This window comes from Equus caballus, chromosome 3 (genome assembly GCF_041296265.1).
Source record: "Equus caballus isolate H_3958 breed thoroughbred chromosome 3, TB-T2T, whole genome shotgun sequence".
In the NCBI taxonomy this organism is placed as follows: Eukaryota; Metazoa; Chordata; class Mammalia; order Perissodactyla; family Equidae; genus Equus; species Equus caballus.
In genome coordinates, this window is record NC_091686.1 from 120,847,712 (window position 1) to 120,865,352 (window position 17,641).

Consider the following 17,641-nt stretch of genomic DNA (forward strand, 5'->3'; position numbering starts at 1 on the left):
CTGTGGGCAGACACTTCTGCCCGCGGAGGCCCCATCAGAGGCCAGCCTGCGAGTGCACTAGAGGGAGGCCGCTGTCCCTTCTGGCACGGAAGCTGACGCGTGCTGCCTGTGCGTGTCAAGTACACAGCTTCGGGATCTGAGCAGAGAACAGGAAAGCTTTCACGCTCTCCTCAGTACGCATCTCCACCGAAGTACACAAAGGAGGTACCAGGATGTAGGAAAATAAACATGAGGGCTTTAATCCTCTTAAATAAAATTTAAAAATTAAACATTTAACATTTAAATTATACCAAGCGTGCAGTCCTCAGATTTTGAGAAAGTCCATCTCACTAGGGAAAATACCTTCAGGTCATCAGTAACTAGTTGAGTATAGATTTAAACATTTCTACAAATATGTGAACATGACAAGGCAAAAGTAACTGATTTTGTCAAAGTCAGTTACTGGCAAAATAAGGAGGTGAGAACTGTTAAGGTTCATGTCCTCATTTCACATCTCAAAGAAAAGCCAGAAGTTGATCATTTCTAGCAGCTAGCTAGTAACTAATTAATTGTAAATGAACTCACATATGTTCTCCACCAAGGGGGGCACCATCAAATCTTTCTGAGCAAGGTTTACACGCGCGCCTTTCCTTCGATGGATGAGCTGTGACGGGCCCAGGGTCCCGGAAACCCGCATGCTACCGGGAGACAGAGACACAGGCTGCAGCTGGGCGCAGCCAGCCAGCCAAACGGCAGGCTTCCCGAAGACCTTTCCTTCATTTCAGACGCTCAGACGTCAGCAGTCTGAGCAGGTACAGCATTATTCATGATACTCGAGGGTCCGGCAGTGTCCCGTCGGCCTGTCCTGCAAGCGTGTGGAACTATTCGACGTGTACTGAAAATCAACGAACAGACTCCCGAATTAAGAGTTCATTAACGCAACTGTGCAACTGGCTTATTTTCTGTTTATCCCACTGGTTACTACAGCTTTCCCAAAAGGTTTCGGAGGAGGTCACATATTCACAGACAAGAAAGGACGAACCAGCCTTTAAGCGTTATAGCAAGAGATTACCAAAAACCCACTAGAACCCTGCAGAGGCGGCTACGCTTCCTTCACCACCCCCACCAGGGCGGGTCTCAGGGTGCGCCCGTGCAGCTTGTACCCCACTTTGTTAACTAGCGCCACCGTGCCCGGCTCTTTCCCCTCCACCGGGGTGTGGAACAAGGCCTCGTGTTCGTAAGGGTCGAACTTGGCCCCCAGCGGGTTCAGCCTGAGCAAGCCGTGCTTCGTGAACACCTTCTGGATCTGGACCTCGGTCATCACGAGCCCCTCGTAGAGGTTCTTCAGGTGAGGGTTGTCATCTTTAATCTCTTCTTTGGGAACACACTGTGTTGCCTTCTCCAAAATGTCTGCAACCTCTAACAAGTCCTTGCAGAAGCCCTGGATGCCTAAATGAAGGTAAAGAAGAGCATCACTCGCATTCCATGTCAACTGCGGGAGGCACTTCAGAAGCGGACGCCCTGCGTACTTTGTGCACAGGCTGTTTAATGGTAACTTTTCAAATCATTCGTTCACCCTAGAATTTCAACAGATTCAAACAAAAAACTTGTGACAAGAATAATTAGGTATGAAAACAGGCAGCTGAAAATGTGCAGAACCGCCTCACACAGCAACCCTGCTCCAGCCTGAGAAACTGCAAACTCAGGAGAGCGCGTCATCCCCGCGGATGTGACGGCTACCCGGCGGAAGCCGGCAGGCTGCAGGAGGGGGCGCAGCCGCGGCACGGGAGCCACCGAGCACGGAGCCTGGGGCCCATCCCCGGCTGTTACTTAACTGCTGTGGGATCTTGGTCAATCTCGCTGGGTCTCAGCTCCTTCAGTTATAAAGCGAGGATCACGACAGCACCTGACACACGGTGTGGTTACGATCGAAAGGTTATACACCTTCGAGTGCCCGGCACACCGTGAGTACTCAATAAATGCCAGCAGTTATTAGGCACTGGGGGGTAAGTTGCTAAGACACACCCCAAGCCTTAACTTTAACCTGCGTTATCCTCAGTCCAACAGAAGAAATAACGTACTAGAAAGTCATTCAAAATTCAAGGCAGTGTATTACAAAATTTAGAGGGTTTGAGGCTTCAGGAAAACGCTTTAGATGCTGAACGGAAGTGAGGGATGACAAGCGCTCGAGCTGGCGTCTGTGCCCCAGGCCCCAGCAGCGCAGCAAGTACTGTCTCAAGGGCGCTAGCGGGGCCTCGTTGAGTCTTCACAAGTTTCAAAGACTCCACTTTGCAGGAGGCAACGCTTGTTTACAACTTTACTCCCTTTCACGATATTTTGACCCTCCTGAAATTAAAAAATTTCAACCTATCCAATAAAAACATGAGCATCTACTATGGGTTAACACTGGTGCCAGTTGCTAGGGAACTGTCTGCTCCTCATGGAGTGTAAGTCATCAATGTCTAATCACACAAGTGACAACACAATTACAAATCACACACTTAGGTGAAGGAGCATTTGTGAACGCGGAGAGGACTGTACACCATGTGTTTATAAGGGCCTTCGCTTAGACGGGAGAGCCAGGGAAGGGTTCTGGGAACCAAGGCCTGAAGAGTTAGGAGCTATCCAAGCATTCAAGCAACAGAGGGGCAGGCAGGCCACAGGGAAGAGGCAGACCCACAGAGTAGCTGAGGGTTCTAGATGGGGCAGTGGAAATGGGTGAAGGTGGGATGTGTCAAACTGTCCTTTAAAATCACTTTGGCCTGGGGTGTGGGGCAGGGATGCAAGAGCTGAAGCTGGCTTGGACCCGCGTGGCAGCAGCAGAGGGAAGTGGATGAAGGAAGAGATCAGCCACTCACCACTCACTGGATGGGATGGATGTGGGGCTGAGCGAGACAAAAGGATAACTTCAGATTACTGACCTAAGCACCTGGGTGGATAACAGGTATCCCTTACTAAAATGAGTAGAGAGGAAGCAATTAAGTTTCAAATACCTGTGAGACATCCAGGTAAAGATGCCAAGTAAATAATAGGACGTGTGGGACTAGAACTCCGAAGAGATGTCTGAGCTGAAAAGAGAACCTGGGTATGGACGCCATTTAGACCCATCAGAGAGGGCAAATCATCTGGGAGCACAGCGAGGAGAGGGGAGGCCTGGCCCCGAGCCCTCAAGCACCCAGATATTTGGAGGTCAGACAGACAAGGAGCCAACGAGGGCATTACCAGAAAGAGGCAGAAAACCCGGAGTTGAGGCGATAGCATCCAGGAACCAAAAGTGTTTCAAGATGTTTGTTATCTGTGTTGAATGTGGCGGCTTCACAAGATGTACACCTTGGTTCCCACTTGGCCACAGACCCAGTTCGTCCTTGTGCAAAGTATTTACCCCCGCCCGGTGAGCCTCAGGGTCTTCACTATAACTCGGGGCAATAATGCCCGCCTGACAGTTCCCTAAGTACTCAAATGGTAGCCTTATGTTTAGTAAACACCACAAGCAGAGATGGAGTCAGGAGCACTGGCCTTGGCGCCGGTGCCGTTAGCTACTAGTTTTGTGATGAGAGACAAGTCATTTAAGCCTCAATGATCTCGACTGTAAAATGGGAAGCACAGTGACAAATATATCCAAAGGCGACAATGCTGACAGCGTTTTCGGAGATCTTAAGTGATGTCACTGTTATTGCTGGTATGGCTTAGGAAGTGAGCAGAGACGCTGACCTGCTAGAAGTGTCTGCAGGTTCACACCTTCATGTGGAAGACCGTGTGAAGAGCAGTGAACACGCTCCTCACCGAGAGAATTACGCTAACCAGCCTCAATGCTAGTCACGACGCAATTCTGGCTCCTTACAGACAACTGTGCCACTGACCCATCTTAAAAACTGGAGGAATGCAGCCAGTGGGCTCGCACTGCCCACCTGCTCCATCCTGCTGTTTGATAATCGCGTTCGCACCCCACCCCCACCTTCCCCGCCCGGTATTTTTCCAGGATCAACATCATATAACATTTAAAGTTACCATATAATTTTGCCTCCTCCACCAATTTTTGGCTCCTCTGCCGCAAGTTCTCAGTATCTGCCAGAGCTCGCTTATATTTTTCCTAAAAAAAAAAAGAAACAAAACATAGGAAAGCAAATCTGACATAAACTCCAAGCCAAAATACAAGTAACATCTGTTATTTTGGACTACAGACAGTGCAGCTTAATACGGAGAAATAAGTTACAACTGTGTCACTATTTCCAACAAGTAGGGAATAAGATGTCAAGGTGTCACATATTTATACAGCCCCAAGGCCATCCTTACTCAAGCACACAGCCACGGAAAGGACAAGAAAACATTTCTACTTTCTCGTGGTTCTGATGGTCTCGTCACCCCTCAGGGAAGGACCATTCACTTCCTCAGCAGAATTTCCAACTTGAGGGAAGCCTAGAGCCCTAGGAGGGGCTGACCCACCTCGGTTCCTACCCCGAGAAGTTGAGAACAGCGAGCCTGGGTCGACAGTCCAGGCCTCTATCCCACCAGAGAGAGAAAAGCCCATCAACGAACTTCTGCTCTTTTTCACGTTGCCCAGATGTAGCTCAGTTCAAACACTTATTGTGTAATAATCATCTGAATTCTGGTACTTTCCTCATTTCTCACACTGCTTTTCCTGTAATCGCACTCATCTGAGCATTTCTATTTTTAACTAAATTACTCCGGGGGGGGGGGGGGGCTCCACACTCCACCTGTCTCCCAGGTGATTACAGTGCAGTGCTGAGAGCAAGGCCTCCAAGACTCAAACCCTAGCTCTGCCGCTCAGCGGCTAGATGACCTTAAGAAGTTTACTCAACCTCTCTGGGCCTCAGTTGCTTCATCAACAGGGAGATTAACAGCTGGCTCACTGGGCTGTCGTGAGGATTACTACAGATGAAGAGGTCAGAACAGTGCCAGCACAGAGTGAGGGTTTGACGGTGCCGTTCTTAAGTCCTCACAGAATTTGACTTGTGCCACCTACGCTTTTTCACACAGAGTAACCATCCGCGTCACTACTCCTACCTCCGCACGAGCCAGCATCACATAACCACACCCCTGGCCCCAACCCTTGACCTTCCCTAAGGCCCAGCTTAAACAGCCACACGGAGCGGTCCTCATCTACAAAGACCACTGCAAGTCTTAATTCAATATACAGTGTAGTGCGTAGAGATGATTCCCATGACAGAACCTGAGCCACACACGATTTGGGTTCTACTCCCTTCTTCAGCAGTAATTTGCTATATGACCCAACCATAATCCTTAGACAAACGACTGAATTCCTCTGGCCTCGGTCTCTGTTGTCAATAAAGCACGGAGGCTGGACAGACAGCCTCCAAAGAACCTGGAGTTCACCACACGTTTCCCCGCTCGAGCCTGTGCGGCCTTACCATCGTCTCCTTCAGCTGCTCCTCTAACCTGACCTTCTCTTCCATGAGCATCTTCTCTGTAGAGGGAGGATCTGTCTTCTGTTCGTTGTGACCCACATCCTCTTCCAAGTTCTGGCCATTGTTCTTTTGTTTAGTCGCTGTGCACAAGAGCCGGGGAGATGGCCTGAAGAAAAGCCCACATGCAAGAAATTAAGACTATGTGTGTTTTTCCTTGTTAAAGTCAGATGGATGATATTAGAAATCTGAGACAACTTAAAACTATTTGCTATTGGCTCGTGAGGGAGAAAGGATTTATCTTAGTCTAGTAAGGGCAAATTGTATACAACGTGTAGAAGCTGTTTATTCATAGAAAATCTTCTGCAATACACGCCTAAACTATCGTCAGCGTACCAAGGCTACAGAACTAACCTCCTCTCCTCGCCATTCTGAACTCCTGCCTCTGAGATACGGGCATCCAGACCCCACCACATCTTTATGGAGTAGCTCCTATTAAAGGCGAGGCCCCGGGCCGATGCTGATTACACAGACCCACCCAGCAGAGATCTCGCCCACGGGGTACTTACCATCATGCAAAACAGATATCTACACACAGAAAGCTATATTCTTGGGTTTAAAAGCAATAGAGAGGAACCGTGCTCTGGGAGGCTCAGCGCAGGTTTCCAGCTTTGGGGAAATGGAAGACCCTGAAGGCTGTGGCAGAGGGGCTCTGCAGGACAGGCAGGAGTTACTCCTAAGGAGTCAGGAGTGGGCCAGACAGACCCACCCGGGAAGAGGGAACTGCCTGGCAAAGGTGTGGAGGTAGAAAACCACGGGGGTATGTCCAGGGGAAACACAGCGAGGACCAAAGCTAACCCTGGAAGTGACTGACAATATTATCTGATCTGATCCCCACGTGGAAAAGGTTAGGCGATAAGCCCAAGGTCGCAAAGCCATTACTGAATGATAGAATAGTCTTATTTCTTCACCAGGGCCAGTGGAGCTCTTCTTAACTATGTCATCGTCCAATCTGAAAATAAACTGTGCTTACTTTTCTTCCCAGATTAAAGAAAAGTGCCTCGAGGAACAGAAGAGCTCTTAGTACGCAGAGTGCACGCACAAGGGTGCTCATGGCAGCACCGTCCAGTGACAGCCGGAAACAGAATGCTCAGCAGCAAGGACGTAATGACTGAATGAGCTGTTGCTTCTGTCGTCTGAAATATTGTGCAGCTACCAAAAGAACGTGTGAACTGTCATCTCCCGGCTACACTACAAGTGTGCTGTGCAGCAGGAAACGCAGTTTAGAGAAACATGAAACATGACCCCATTTTTGTCAAGACAAACCAAACCAGAAACCCTGTCACCAGTCTTGGGCCTGTGGAGAGGAGCAGCGGAGCCACCAGTGTGATGCTGCAGGGGTGGGGAGCAATAGCTGTCCACTGTATTTTTCCTTCGGTGACTTAAAAAAGGCGAGTAAGGTAAACACGGAGCGTGCTGTCGTGACCCGTCTTCCTTCCCCGTCGTCCTGACACAGCCTGCCCGCAGACCCCTTTCCCAAGCGCAGCCAGCAGAGCGCTGGGCAGCAGCACAAGCGTGGAGAGGGACGCACCAGGGCCGGGGCGGGAAACTGAGTCTCAGAGAGCTGGGCTCTTCCAAGAGCGAGGACCACCATTCAGCTCTCCTGCCTCCCCCACCGGAGCCTCCTTCCGCGAAACCAGTTCTCAGAGGCAGAAATTAATGCTGACTTGGGGATCACTTTCCCGGGAACCAATTCCAGATACAAACCCCCAAACTACTCGAGCGAAAAGTTTCTTCACTCAGGTATTCCGGGCGGTCCCTGCTCTGTACCCGGATCTCCCTGCACGTAACTTCCCAGGCTGCGATCACACCTCGCCCCGCGTCACCGCCCGGCGCCCCTCCACGCGGCCAGCGACCCCTGCAGGCAGACACCGGCCTGCCAGCTCCGCGCGCCGGCGGCCCGAGCGGCTGCTCCGCATTAACTCGGCTCGGGGCAGCTCCTCCAACAGAGCAGAGGCTGGGTCCCGCCCCACCGACGCAGGAGGAGGCCTTCCGAAGAGGGGGAGCCGCGGGCTCGAGAGAAGACAGCAGACGGACACGGGGAGCGGAGCGGGCCGGCCGGGAACTCGGCTCCAGCAGGCTGTCCGCGCCGACGGCCCGCGCCCGGCGCCCGGCCCCCGCTTCCCGCCCGCGCCCGGGGCAGCGCGGCCCCGCTCCCTCGGACCCCGGCCCCGCCGCAGAGCGGCCCCGCCGCACAGCAGCCCCGCAGGGCAGCCCGGGCGGTGGTGCACGCCCCGCCGGGAACTGCCGCCCACGACGCCCGCTCCGGGGAGCCCAGGAGGCCCGGGGCGGCCTCGCCGAGTCGGAGCGGGAGGCGGCGGGCCCGGCAGCGGCACCGAGGACCGCGCCCCTTCTCAGCCGAGGCGCCGGGCGCCCTCACCTCAGAGACAACGCCAAGGCCGGGAGGCTGCGCCGCGCCAACCTCACGCACCGAACCGCCATGACTGCCGCCGCCGCCGGCCCTGCGCACGCACCGGGCATGCGCAGATGCCGCTGCAACCCCCCTCCCCCCGACCGGGGCACAGGCCACGGCGCAGACTCTGTGGCTGCCTTCCCGCCCAACTGCTTTCCCTCAGCCAATCCGCCACCGCCTCTCTTCTAATGGACAGACAATAGTCACCAATAATTGCGGGCCATGGCGGAGCGCTTTCCCCAACCCTCGGTGGGCGGGGTCTGAAGCCTTTTGGAGACCCAGAAGGTGAGGTGAAAGGGGAAGGGGACAGTGGGAGGAGACTGCCCGTGGGCGGGGCGTGGTCAAGTGAGGGACCAATGGGGAGTGAGCATGGGGCGGGGCGGGACGCCGGAAGTGCGCGTGTTCGGCGCCTGCAGGACTTGGCGGCCGGTTTCCAGTAGAACGTGTCTTCACGTTTCGGGCCGCCGTTGGCTCCAGGAGTCGGCTTGGGTCCGGGCAGGCGTTTGTCCCGTCCTCCGTCACGGCCCCGGCTCCTGGGACTGCGCTGGTTCAGTGCACCTGGGCCGAGGGCAGAGCACGGGGGCGCGCTTGTGCAGGTCCTTTAGGAGACGGCGGTCAGCGGCCTCTGGGAGGCTCCGCCCTGGGCTGGCTGCCCTGCGGCGGCGACGGACGGGGAGCAGGAACAAGGCGGTGGTTGGGGGCTCCAACAAAAAAACACCCCGGAAGAAAATGGGACAAAACGTTAGCAGTGTTGATGTTGGATGCTGGGAATGTGGGTGCTTGTTGGTTTTGCTTGCACTTTTCTATCCCCTTCAGTTTGCTCTGAATAAAACACAGAACAACAAAATGAGAGCAGCACCTAGGAAGACTTTAGGGACCAAGCTAAAGCTCACAAATACAAACGTATTCTTTATATGACGAAGGTCAGCGATAGTATATCACGTGGCACGAAGAAGCCGAGGCGCTGGAAGAGGAGCTGCCATTTGTTCTTATGTCCCGTGGCTTCTGTCCCTCCAGCGAGGGGCCCCGAGGAGCTCTGGTCTGGCTCCTGCTTCAACTGTTTGGCCTGCAGTCCTCACCACCAAGATGGAGGGCTGGAGCCTGTGGGCTCCCCAAGATCCCAGGGCTGGAGCCTGTGGTCTCCCCAAGATGCCGGGGCTGGAGCCTGTGGTCTCCCCAAGATCCCAGGGCTGGAGCCTGTGGGCTCCCCAAGATGGAGGGCTGGAGCCTGTGGTCTCCCCAAGATCCCGGGGCTGGAGCCTGTGGTCTCCCCAAGATGCCGGGGCTGGAGCCTGTGGTCTCCCCAAGATCCCGGGGCTGGAGCCTGTGGGCTCCCCACGATCCCATGGCTGGAGCTTGTGGCCCCTCAAGTGGAGTGCTGCCTACCTATCACACTTGTGAGGACCACACCTCTGTTCTTTCTCTTTGCTCCCCTTAACAGGATTTGTAATGTTGAATGAACACCTGCTCTGTGCCAGGCCCTGTGCCACCTGCAGGAGGAGGCAAACAGCCAAATCCAGAATGTGGGATGTTATACCAGACAAATGGCCTAGTTTATTCATTAACGAAGGGCCTCGAGAAAAAAAGAAAGGACGACTGTTTGAGAATAAAACTGCTTAAAAGACAGGACCAAATGGAGTGTGTGGACCTTATTTGGATCAGACAGAACAGACCAGCTGTCAAAAAGACATTTGTGAAAGGGGGAGGAAATTTGAATATAAGCAGTATTAGATGATAATAAGGAGTTATTGATACTTTTATTAGGGAGAGATAATGGCCTGGTGGTTAGGTAAAATGTTCTAATTGTTTAGAGGTGCAAATGGAAGTATTTACAGTAAATTGCCACAGGGTCTGGAATTTGCTTTATAAATGCTCTGGTAAAAAAAAAAATGAGGATAGGAGAAAAATAAGTGGCAAAATGTTGATAGTGGTTGAAACTGGATGATAAATACTGTGGGAGTTACGGATATTTTCTTCTGTATATGTTTGAAAATTTCTGTAATAAAATTTAAAGTAGTGTCATATTCCTCATTGGCTGTGACCTGGAGCCAGTCACTTAATTACTGTCGCCCTTGATCTGGTCACCTGTAAAACTGGGATCATATCATTTATTGTGAGATTTAAGACGTACAAATATTCCTTTCCTAACCATTCTTGGGGCTCAGAGGGAATCAGATGGGCATCCTGCTGTAAATGGCTCAGGGTGCAGCATGAAGACAGTCAACAGAGAGTTATAGCCTCTGTGTCCCGAGACAGAGACAGACACTGGTCCTGGCAGTGGTGATGCCACCCTTGGGACGCTCAACCACCAGCCGGGAGGCCATGCCCTGGATCCCTGAGGAAACGATGGGCTTGCCCTGAACAGAGGCCTGCTGTGCTGCCACCTCGTGGCCATATTGAGAACTGCTCCAAAGGGAGCTGGGGCTGGGCGTGCAGAGGTGTCATTTTGCCACCGCTCTTTGGAGCCTGCTCGGGTAGTTCCCTGAGGTCTGCAACTTCATCACCTCAGTGCGCATCATCTCCACATGGAGAAGAAGCTGACTGTATGGGAAGACTCCTGGATCATCCTGCAGAACGCACTTCTGGCAAAGGGCATGGGTGGCCGGTGCAGGGGGTACGGGAAGAACAAGCTAAATAGCACGTGCTGCCCCCAACAAGGATGGAGTGGCATTCGAAAAGGAAGACATCCTCGGGAGAAGGTCGTGCAGATAGCTCGACAGCATGTCAGCGTGGGTGAGATGCTGAGTGCCGGCCGTTTCCGGGCTCTGTGGATCCTCTCGCAGGTCAGCCCACAGTGTGGTGGGTGAGGAGAGGACAGGGCCAGCCAGGTTAGGTGACTTGCTCAAGGTCACACAGGTGGGAAAAGGCAGAACTTTTGCATATTTTTCCCAACTAACCTCAGCTTCCATGTGACTGTCTGAAGCCAGAACCTGAGTCTGTCTACTCCAGTGTTGGCTGCTTCCACGAGCTGCATCATCATCATCATCATTATTATTATCATCGTTCTCAGCAGGGCCATGGATTTTCATCCTTTTATCCAACTCTGAAATAACAAATTTAAAAAATATACATAGGTCTGATGGGTGTGGTAGACAGAATTCTAACGATGGGCCCGGAGAGACCCGCTCTCTGGTTATTCAGCCACACCAGGTGCTGGCGGGAAGGGACGTTGCAGATGTAATTAAGGTCCCGAGCCAGCTGATCGTAGTGGAGATTGTCTGGTGGGCTTGACCTTGGTGAGCCCTTTCAAAGCAGCGAGTTCCCTCCAGCAGGAAAAGTCAGCTTCAAAGCAGGAGAAAGACTCGGGTCACCACTGCTGGTGTGACGATGAGGGGTCGTGTGAGAAGGCGCGCAGCGGCCTCTAGAGGCGGAGAGTGGCCCCCAGCTGACCACCAGCATGGACTGAGGACCGAGGACCTGCTCTTGCAAGGAGCTGGACTCCACTAGCAACCTGAAGGAGCCCCCAGATAGGGGCCCAGCCCGGCCAGCACCTCGATTGTGGCCTCGTGGACCCGGAGGGGAGAACCCAGTCTAATCACTAAGCCACTTAAGAACCCCGAGAGCAGGTGTTACCTCCATTCTCTCCATTTTCTTTTATCTTTATTTGGGATATCAGGACTGAACGGATTCATCATAACCTTGTTGCCGTTCTCACCATCGTGGCTCATTCGCAGCCCCTTTCGTTAGTTTGTTTCAGTGCAGCAGGAGACACCCCTGAGCCCCCCGCCCGGAGGAAACTGGGGTTCCCAGGTAAGAGGCGTACCTGGAAGAGGGACCTGACGACCCAGCAGCAAATTTTGCCGCCATCCTCCCTAGCCCTCCGGCCCCAAAGCGGAAAGGTATTCTTGGTAAGAAAATGCCACCAGAAGGGGCCACAGACATCTGAGTTGAAATAACTTTCTGCAAAAAGAGCCACATCAGTTGTATGGGGAAGAAGCGAACGCAACATTAGTGGACGGCCATTTCCCCAAGGACATCTGGAGGATGGCTATAGCTGTCTGGAACCAGTGGACTCAGGAGTAGCTCAGGTGCCCGCCGTGGGCATGGCCCTCTCTCCCCGCAGAGGTGGGCATGAGGGTGGCCTTGACCTGCCCAAAGGACAGAGGAGGTGAGAGGAGGCAGTGAACTCCTGGAATCCCGAGCAGAACTTCTTAAAAACCCCATGGGCATGAGAGAGAATTGGAATCCAAGGCCGATGAAATTGTTCATCACAAGCCCACTGTGATTTGAACTCTCCTGTGTGTTGGTCGAATCAGTCATCAGCCAGAAAAAAGTCAGAACTGTGAAAAGCAGGAGGTGAGGATTGGCGGGAGAGACAGTTCCTCATTATAAAAATGATGGATGCTTGTTACAGAAATACTGGAAAATGTAAATGGGATAATGGAGGAAGCTTTGCCTCCGCCACCTGAGTTCCTTTCTCTCGTCCCTGTTAGGAAGCTGGGTGCCTCCACTCTCTGTCTCCCCTCGACTCTGTCCTTGGATTGATCGCAAACCCAGAACTGGAGCCAGAGGCATCTTGAGGTGACAGCTGTGACTCAATGGGACCTTGGTGAGCAGAGAGAAGTGGGCCTCTCTGAATCTTGGTCTCTTCCCCTGTATCATGAGGCTAATGATGCTTACGTTACTGTGAAAAGCACGTGGCTCTGTCGCACATTCCCCAGATGGTGAGCAGCATCCGCCACAGCGGCTGCGATCAGTGAGGGCACGCAGGAGGTGGGTGCCGTGATGGACACGGGGTGTGGGGCACCTTCTTGTGAGCAGTGCCGGAGGGCAGAGGGGCTCCCGGCAGCTCTGGCTGAAGCCGGGGTGCTTAACAACCTGCCGATCCACTGCCCCTTCTCCTGCCACTGGTAGTCTGGGGCAGCTGTCAGGAAACACGGATGCTGAGTCAGGGCCCACACAGGATGGCCATGGGAGCAGAGATGCACCTGCCGCTGCTCTTGTTCCCGAGCCCTCCTGGATCAGAGAATCAAAACGATAGTAGCTTAAACCAGAGAAGTTTATTTCCCCCATAGGCAAAGGTCCAGGGGCAGGCACTCCATGGCTCTCATGGTGGCTTGGTGGTCCCAGGTCCTCAGGGGCCCAGGCTCCTTCCCACTCACTGCTCTGCCTTCCCCAGGGCCCAGCCCTTGCCCTCACAGTGAGGATGGAGCTCCTGACATCACAGCAACATCCCAAACAGCAGGCCAGAGGAGTTGGGGGAAAGGAAAGGCCACTCAGCAGCATTCTCTTAAGGAGGTTCCCAGGGTGCCAGCTAACATATCAGCGTATATCCTATTGATGAAAACTTAGTTCAAGGCCACACCTAGCTGCAGAGGACTCTAGGAAATGTAGTCTTTATTTCTCATGATCCACTTCCGCTAAAAATTTTCCTCTGGCAGACGGAGGAGTAAAGATGTTTGGGGACGCCAGCAACAGCTCTGCCCAGGGTCTTCCACGACCCTCCACTTACTCTGGCTGTTGGGGGACCCCACCTCCCCTGACCTCCCAAGGGCTGGATCAAACCCCTCCTGCATGCCAGGCCGTCACTTCCTGGTCTCCGTGCGTGCTCGGAGCAGCCCGTGAGGCGGGTTCGTCTGTTTACTCACTAGACCTCCATCTTCTAGGCTCTGCTCGGCTGCCTGTGCTCACCCTCCCCCCACCCTGCCCGTCCCTCCCCCGTCCACCCGCTGCACGTTATTCCTGCTTCTCCACCTCGTTTTCCACGGGCCTCGCCTGAGGAGGACGGAAGGTCCGGGAGGGCAGCAGAGGGCGTGTTTGATGCGCTATTGATCTCAACAGCCCGCGACAGCCCGGCGCTCAGTGCAGGCCCCGCGGTCACGTGGTGGGGGGCATAGGGAGGGCCTCTTGGGAGTCCGAGTAGGAAAGTCCCCGCCACGACCCAGTCTCGTCCCCTCCGTGACACCATAAGTTGCAGCTGCTTCCCGATTCCACTGCTTTTCCCTCAGGGGTGGAAACCTGGAGAACGCTTTCTCTAAAGGGAGTTTTCAAAACTGGAGATTTTCCTTTCAAGAGAAACAAAGCCAGTGTCCCAAGGCAGCAGCTCGCACATCAGAGTCTGTCTGGGCCAGGCCCCGGACGGGGGAGTGGGGAGCCCGCCCGCCACCGGCTTACCCGCCCTCCTGCCGGCCAGGCCGTCTGTATCCCAGGAGCCCCGCTTTGTGCTTTGTAGACGGCCAGTCTGAGCTCCACTTACGGAACCAGAGCATCCTCAGTGCAAAGCAAATGCATTTCGGTCCAGATGCCGTTTCTCAAAAACCGGGTTTGAGTGCCGGCCCGGTGGCGCAGCAGTTAAGTGCACACATTCTGTTTCTCGGCGGCCCGGGGTTCGCCAGTTCGGATCCCGGGTGTGGACATGGCACCACTTGACAAAAACCATACTGTGGTAGGCGTCCCACGTATAAAGTGGAGGAAGATGGGCACGGATGTTAGCTCAGGGCCAGTCTTCCTCAGCAAAAAGAGGAGGATTGGCAGCAGTTAGCTCAGGGCTAATCTTCCTCAAAAAAAAAACAAAACCAAAAACTGGGTTTGAAAAACATGCATAATGTTTGAAAGCGTTTTTTAGGACGGCTCAGTGCCAGTGAGTGGTGGCAGTGGTGGCTGGGGGCAGGGAATGTCAGTGGCCTGTTCTCCACCCAGACAGCAGCTGTCCATGCTGAGGGTCCCTATGTGCCAGGGGCTCTTCCAGGGTGTCACATAACCTTCACTCACTGAATCCCGCAGCCACCGTGGTGGTTTCATCTTGTTTTGTCGTCGTTCTCCGTTTTTTTGGGACCCAGGCTTACACAGAATCCCATTCTTTTGGCAACCATGATTGGTCCACGGCCTGGGCGTGTGACCCAGGCAGGGCCCATCAGATCATTCCCTGGAAATGCTGTCTGCAGCCAGGGGCAGCAGCCGTGTCCCTGCCAGGGTCCACGTGCTGGGAGACGGGTCCCTGGAGCCTGTGTTCCCTGCCCCCACCCCTCCCCAGAGGAACCTGCTGTGGCCCGAAGACCAGCAGAGGCATGGGGAGATGGCGGGTGGGGAACACAGGACTGAGCGTCGAGTCCCCGTGCCAGTGCCTCAATCCTCACTCTGGCCTCCCTTTCTTCCCTCCTGGGGCCCTTCAGCATCCGTCCCAGCGCTGGAAACCAGCTGCAGATGAGCTCCCTTTGCTCAAGTTGGCTTGAGTTGGTCTTCTGTCACTTACAGCTGAGGTCCTCACTAAAGTCCTTCCAACAATCACACCTGAGGCAGGCGTCGTGGCCACCCCAGCGGACAGATGAGCGAGCATGCGGTGGGCCCACTCTCTCACACTCTGGACCTCATGCTCTTTCAGTCCACACTGTCCCACCTCCCGTGCGATACATCATCACACCCACAGTGTGACGATTTCCCCACAACCCCACCAGAGTCTTCGGGGGCCCTGGGGCCTAAGCCAGAGGTTGCACCGTTGTAGGCGCAGAGCTTGGGCTGGCCCCCGCCACGGCGCCACCCACTGCCCCCCGCTGTGCATCACGCCAGCAGGAGGGCGCTCAAGCAGATGCGCGAGTGGCTGAGCACGGTGCCCAACGAGAGAGATCAGAACACCACAAACGCAGCCCGAGTCAGGGCACTGCCTGTGGCCTGCTTCCTGGAATCCTCACAGTTGTCTCGTCAATGTGATCATAGCGGCTTCAGCAACGGCAGTGGCACTAAGGAGAGAGGAGCTCCACCCCTCTCCTGCTTTCCTCGCTTGCCGGCCTCGCGTGCCGGGCCTGGGCTGGTCACTCCTGATCTTGGCCCGCAGCATCTCTGTAAGTTGGGGCTCGTTCTGTCCTGCGGACCAGGGATAGAGCATCCGAGAGCTCAAGGGGAAGAGGTGGGGAGAGAACGGCATCTGTCGGCCTGGTGCTCAGGGCTGTAGAGAGACCAGTCGCGTGAGGGTCAGGGTCAAATCCGCCTCACTACCAAAAAAATTATTATTAATTATTTTTTGAGGAAGATCAGCCCTGAGCTAACATCTGCTGCCAATCCTCCTCTTTTTGCTGAGGAAGACTGGCCCTGAGCTAACATCCATGCCCATCTTCCTCTACTTTATATGTGGGACGCCTGCCACAGCATGGCTTGATGAGCGGCGCCATGTCTGCAACCGGGATCCGAACCAGCAGACCCTGGGCTGCCATAGTGGAACGTGTGCACTTAACTGCTGCGCCACCGGGCCGGCCCATAAAAAAAAATTATTTTGATTACACAAGCAGTCAATGAACACCTTCTTGTAAAAACCCAAGTAATGCAGAATGAAAGTCTGTGTGCCCGAAACAGTCAACTACTTTTAAAGGTTGTTATGTACCCTTCCAGATGTGTTCCTAGCCATTTCCATAAGTACAACACTATGTATGTATGTGTGTGTCTATCGAGATAGATGATAGGTAGATAAATAAATAGATTTGGTTTTATGAAAATGAGTTCATCATATTATTTCTATGTTCTACAATTGCATTTAAAAAAAACTTATTTCTGTGCCAGAAAATATATTCTTTTGGTGGTGTATGGTTAAGATTCGGGGCTCTCACTGCTGCGGCCCTGGTTCGTTTCCTGGTCAGGGAACCACACCTCCCATCTGTCGGTTGTCACACCGTGGTGACTGTGTGTTGCTGTGATGCTGAAGGCTGTGCCCCTGGGAGTTCAAATACCAGCAGATCACGCATGGTGGACCGATTTCAGCAGAGCTTCCACACTAGACAGACTAGCAGGACCTGGCCACTTCAGAAAAAAATTGGCCATGAAAACCCTGCGAATAGCAGAAGAGCATTTTCTGACACAGCACTGCAAGGTGAAAGGATGGAGCAAAGAAAGACTGGGCAGGGTTCCCCTCTGCTGTCCACAGGGCGCCGGGAGTCGGAGTCCACTCGAGGGCACTGACCACACAAAGCCTAGGCATTACGTGAGTTTGGTTTCTTCTGTGAATGGGCTGTCCCGTTACCTCTCACGTTGGCTGTTGACCCGTAGAGAGTCTTCTTGTGTTCACGTGTTGATCTTATATCTAGACGCCTCATGTTGTATACATGGGCTAAAGATGGCGCCATATTGGCTCTGGCTTGGTTACTGCTTCATAGCAGCCTGAGTCTGTTAGCTCAACGCCTACTGGCACCAAACTCAAATTTTTACACATCCAGTTGCCTTAAATATATGCCAAATAGCCATATTTTTAGCCATGAGAGCCTGCTGCTTTGCACACCTGACATCTGTGAGCTGTAGAAAAGATGAACTCTGGGCCTACAGGAGATCGCAGGTGGTGGCTGCCCTTCAGAGTTCTCTGGCCCAGACATTCCCCTCATGCTGCTGAGCGACATTACTGATTCCTCTGGGGGGGTCCCTCCCCTGGGGAGTCTGTAGTCACTGGAAGGTTTTGTGCTGTGAGGGACCCCCCTTCCCCCAATCCATACCTGTCAAAAGGTAGCCCTAAGGATGGTCACCCTGTGCTCCTGCCACCTTGTGGTCATCTCTTTTTCCTTAACTAGCCCTGAAATCCTCAACCTTATGACAACTCACTGAACTCTTTATTATTTAGAATTTTTTTCAGTTGCTTAACTTTATTTTCAAGTAACTGTATGGTCAGCTACGACTTCTCTATTGTTCCTTTCCGTTATTTATATCTCATTTGGTTTTCCTGTCATATTGCATTTGCCTTGACTTGATTAATGTTGAATTTCCTCCGTGATGGTGGGCATTCTATCCTTGTTTCTGGCTTTAACGAGGTTGCTTTGAAAGCTTTGCTACAGGCTCCTGGTATGTAAGGGTGCCCTGGTCCAAACATATTCAGGACACATTCACGGCTATG

At 53.4% G+C, this 17,641-nt stretch overlaps 1 protein-coding gene and 1 non-coding gene across 2 annotated transcripts; one reads left to right on the plus strand and one right to left on the minus strand.

Moving 5' to 3' along the window:
* Positions 1-215: 215 nt before the first annotated feature.
* GRPEL1 (GrpE like 1, mitochondrial) lies at positions 216-8,183 on the minus strand. The gene is made up of 4 exons (XM_001501517.5): positions 7,804-8,183; positions 5,370-5,532; positions 3,988-4,069; positions 216-1,428 (listed from the first exon to the last, which is right to left on the minus strand). The coding sequence occupies exons 1-4, from the start codon at positions 7,902-7,904 to the stop codon at positions 1,082-1,084; spliced, it is 693 nt and encodes a 230-aa protein (XP_001501567.2). The 5' UTR covers positions 7,905-8,183; the 3' UTR covers positions 216-1,081.
* Positions 8,184-10,213: 2,030 nt separating this feature from the next.
* On the plus strand, positions 10,214-10,338 carry MIR9071 (microRNA mir-9071). Its single transcript, NR_128094.1, has one exon. It is a non-coding gene; the product is annotated as a microRNA mir-9071 (primary transcript).
* Positions 10,339-17,641: the final 7,303 nt, after the last annotated feature.

Excerpts from the sequence above, each read along its gene's own strand:
- GRPEL1 (XM_001501517.5), bottom strand. The coding sequence starts at position 7,904 with ATGCCCGGTGCGTGCGCAGGGCCGGCGGCGGCGGCAGTCATGGCGGTT. Across the intron at positions 5,533-7,803 it reads GCCTTGGCGTTGTCTCTGAG|GCCATCTCCCCGGCTCTTGT; the intron begins GTGAGGGCGCCC and ends GCTTTTCTTCAG. Across the intron at positions 4,070-5,369 it reads AGCAGCTGAAGGAGACGATG|GAAAAATATAAGCGAGCTCT; the intron begins GTAAGGCCGCAC and ends TTTTTTTTTTAG.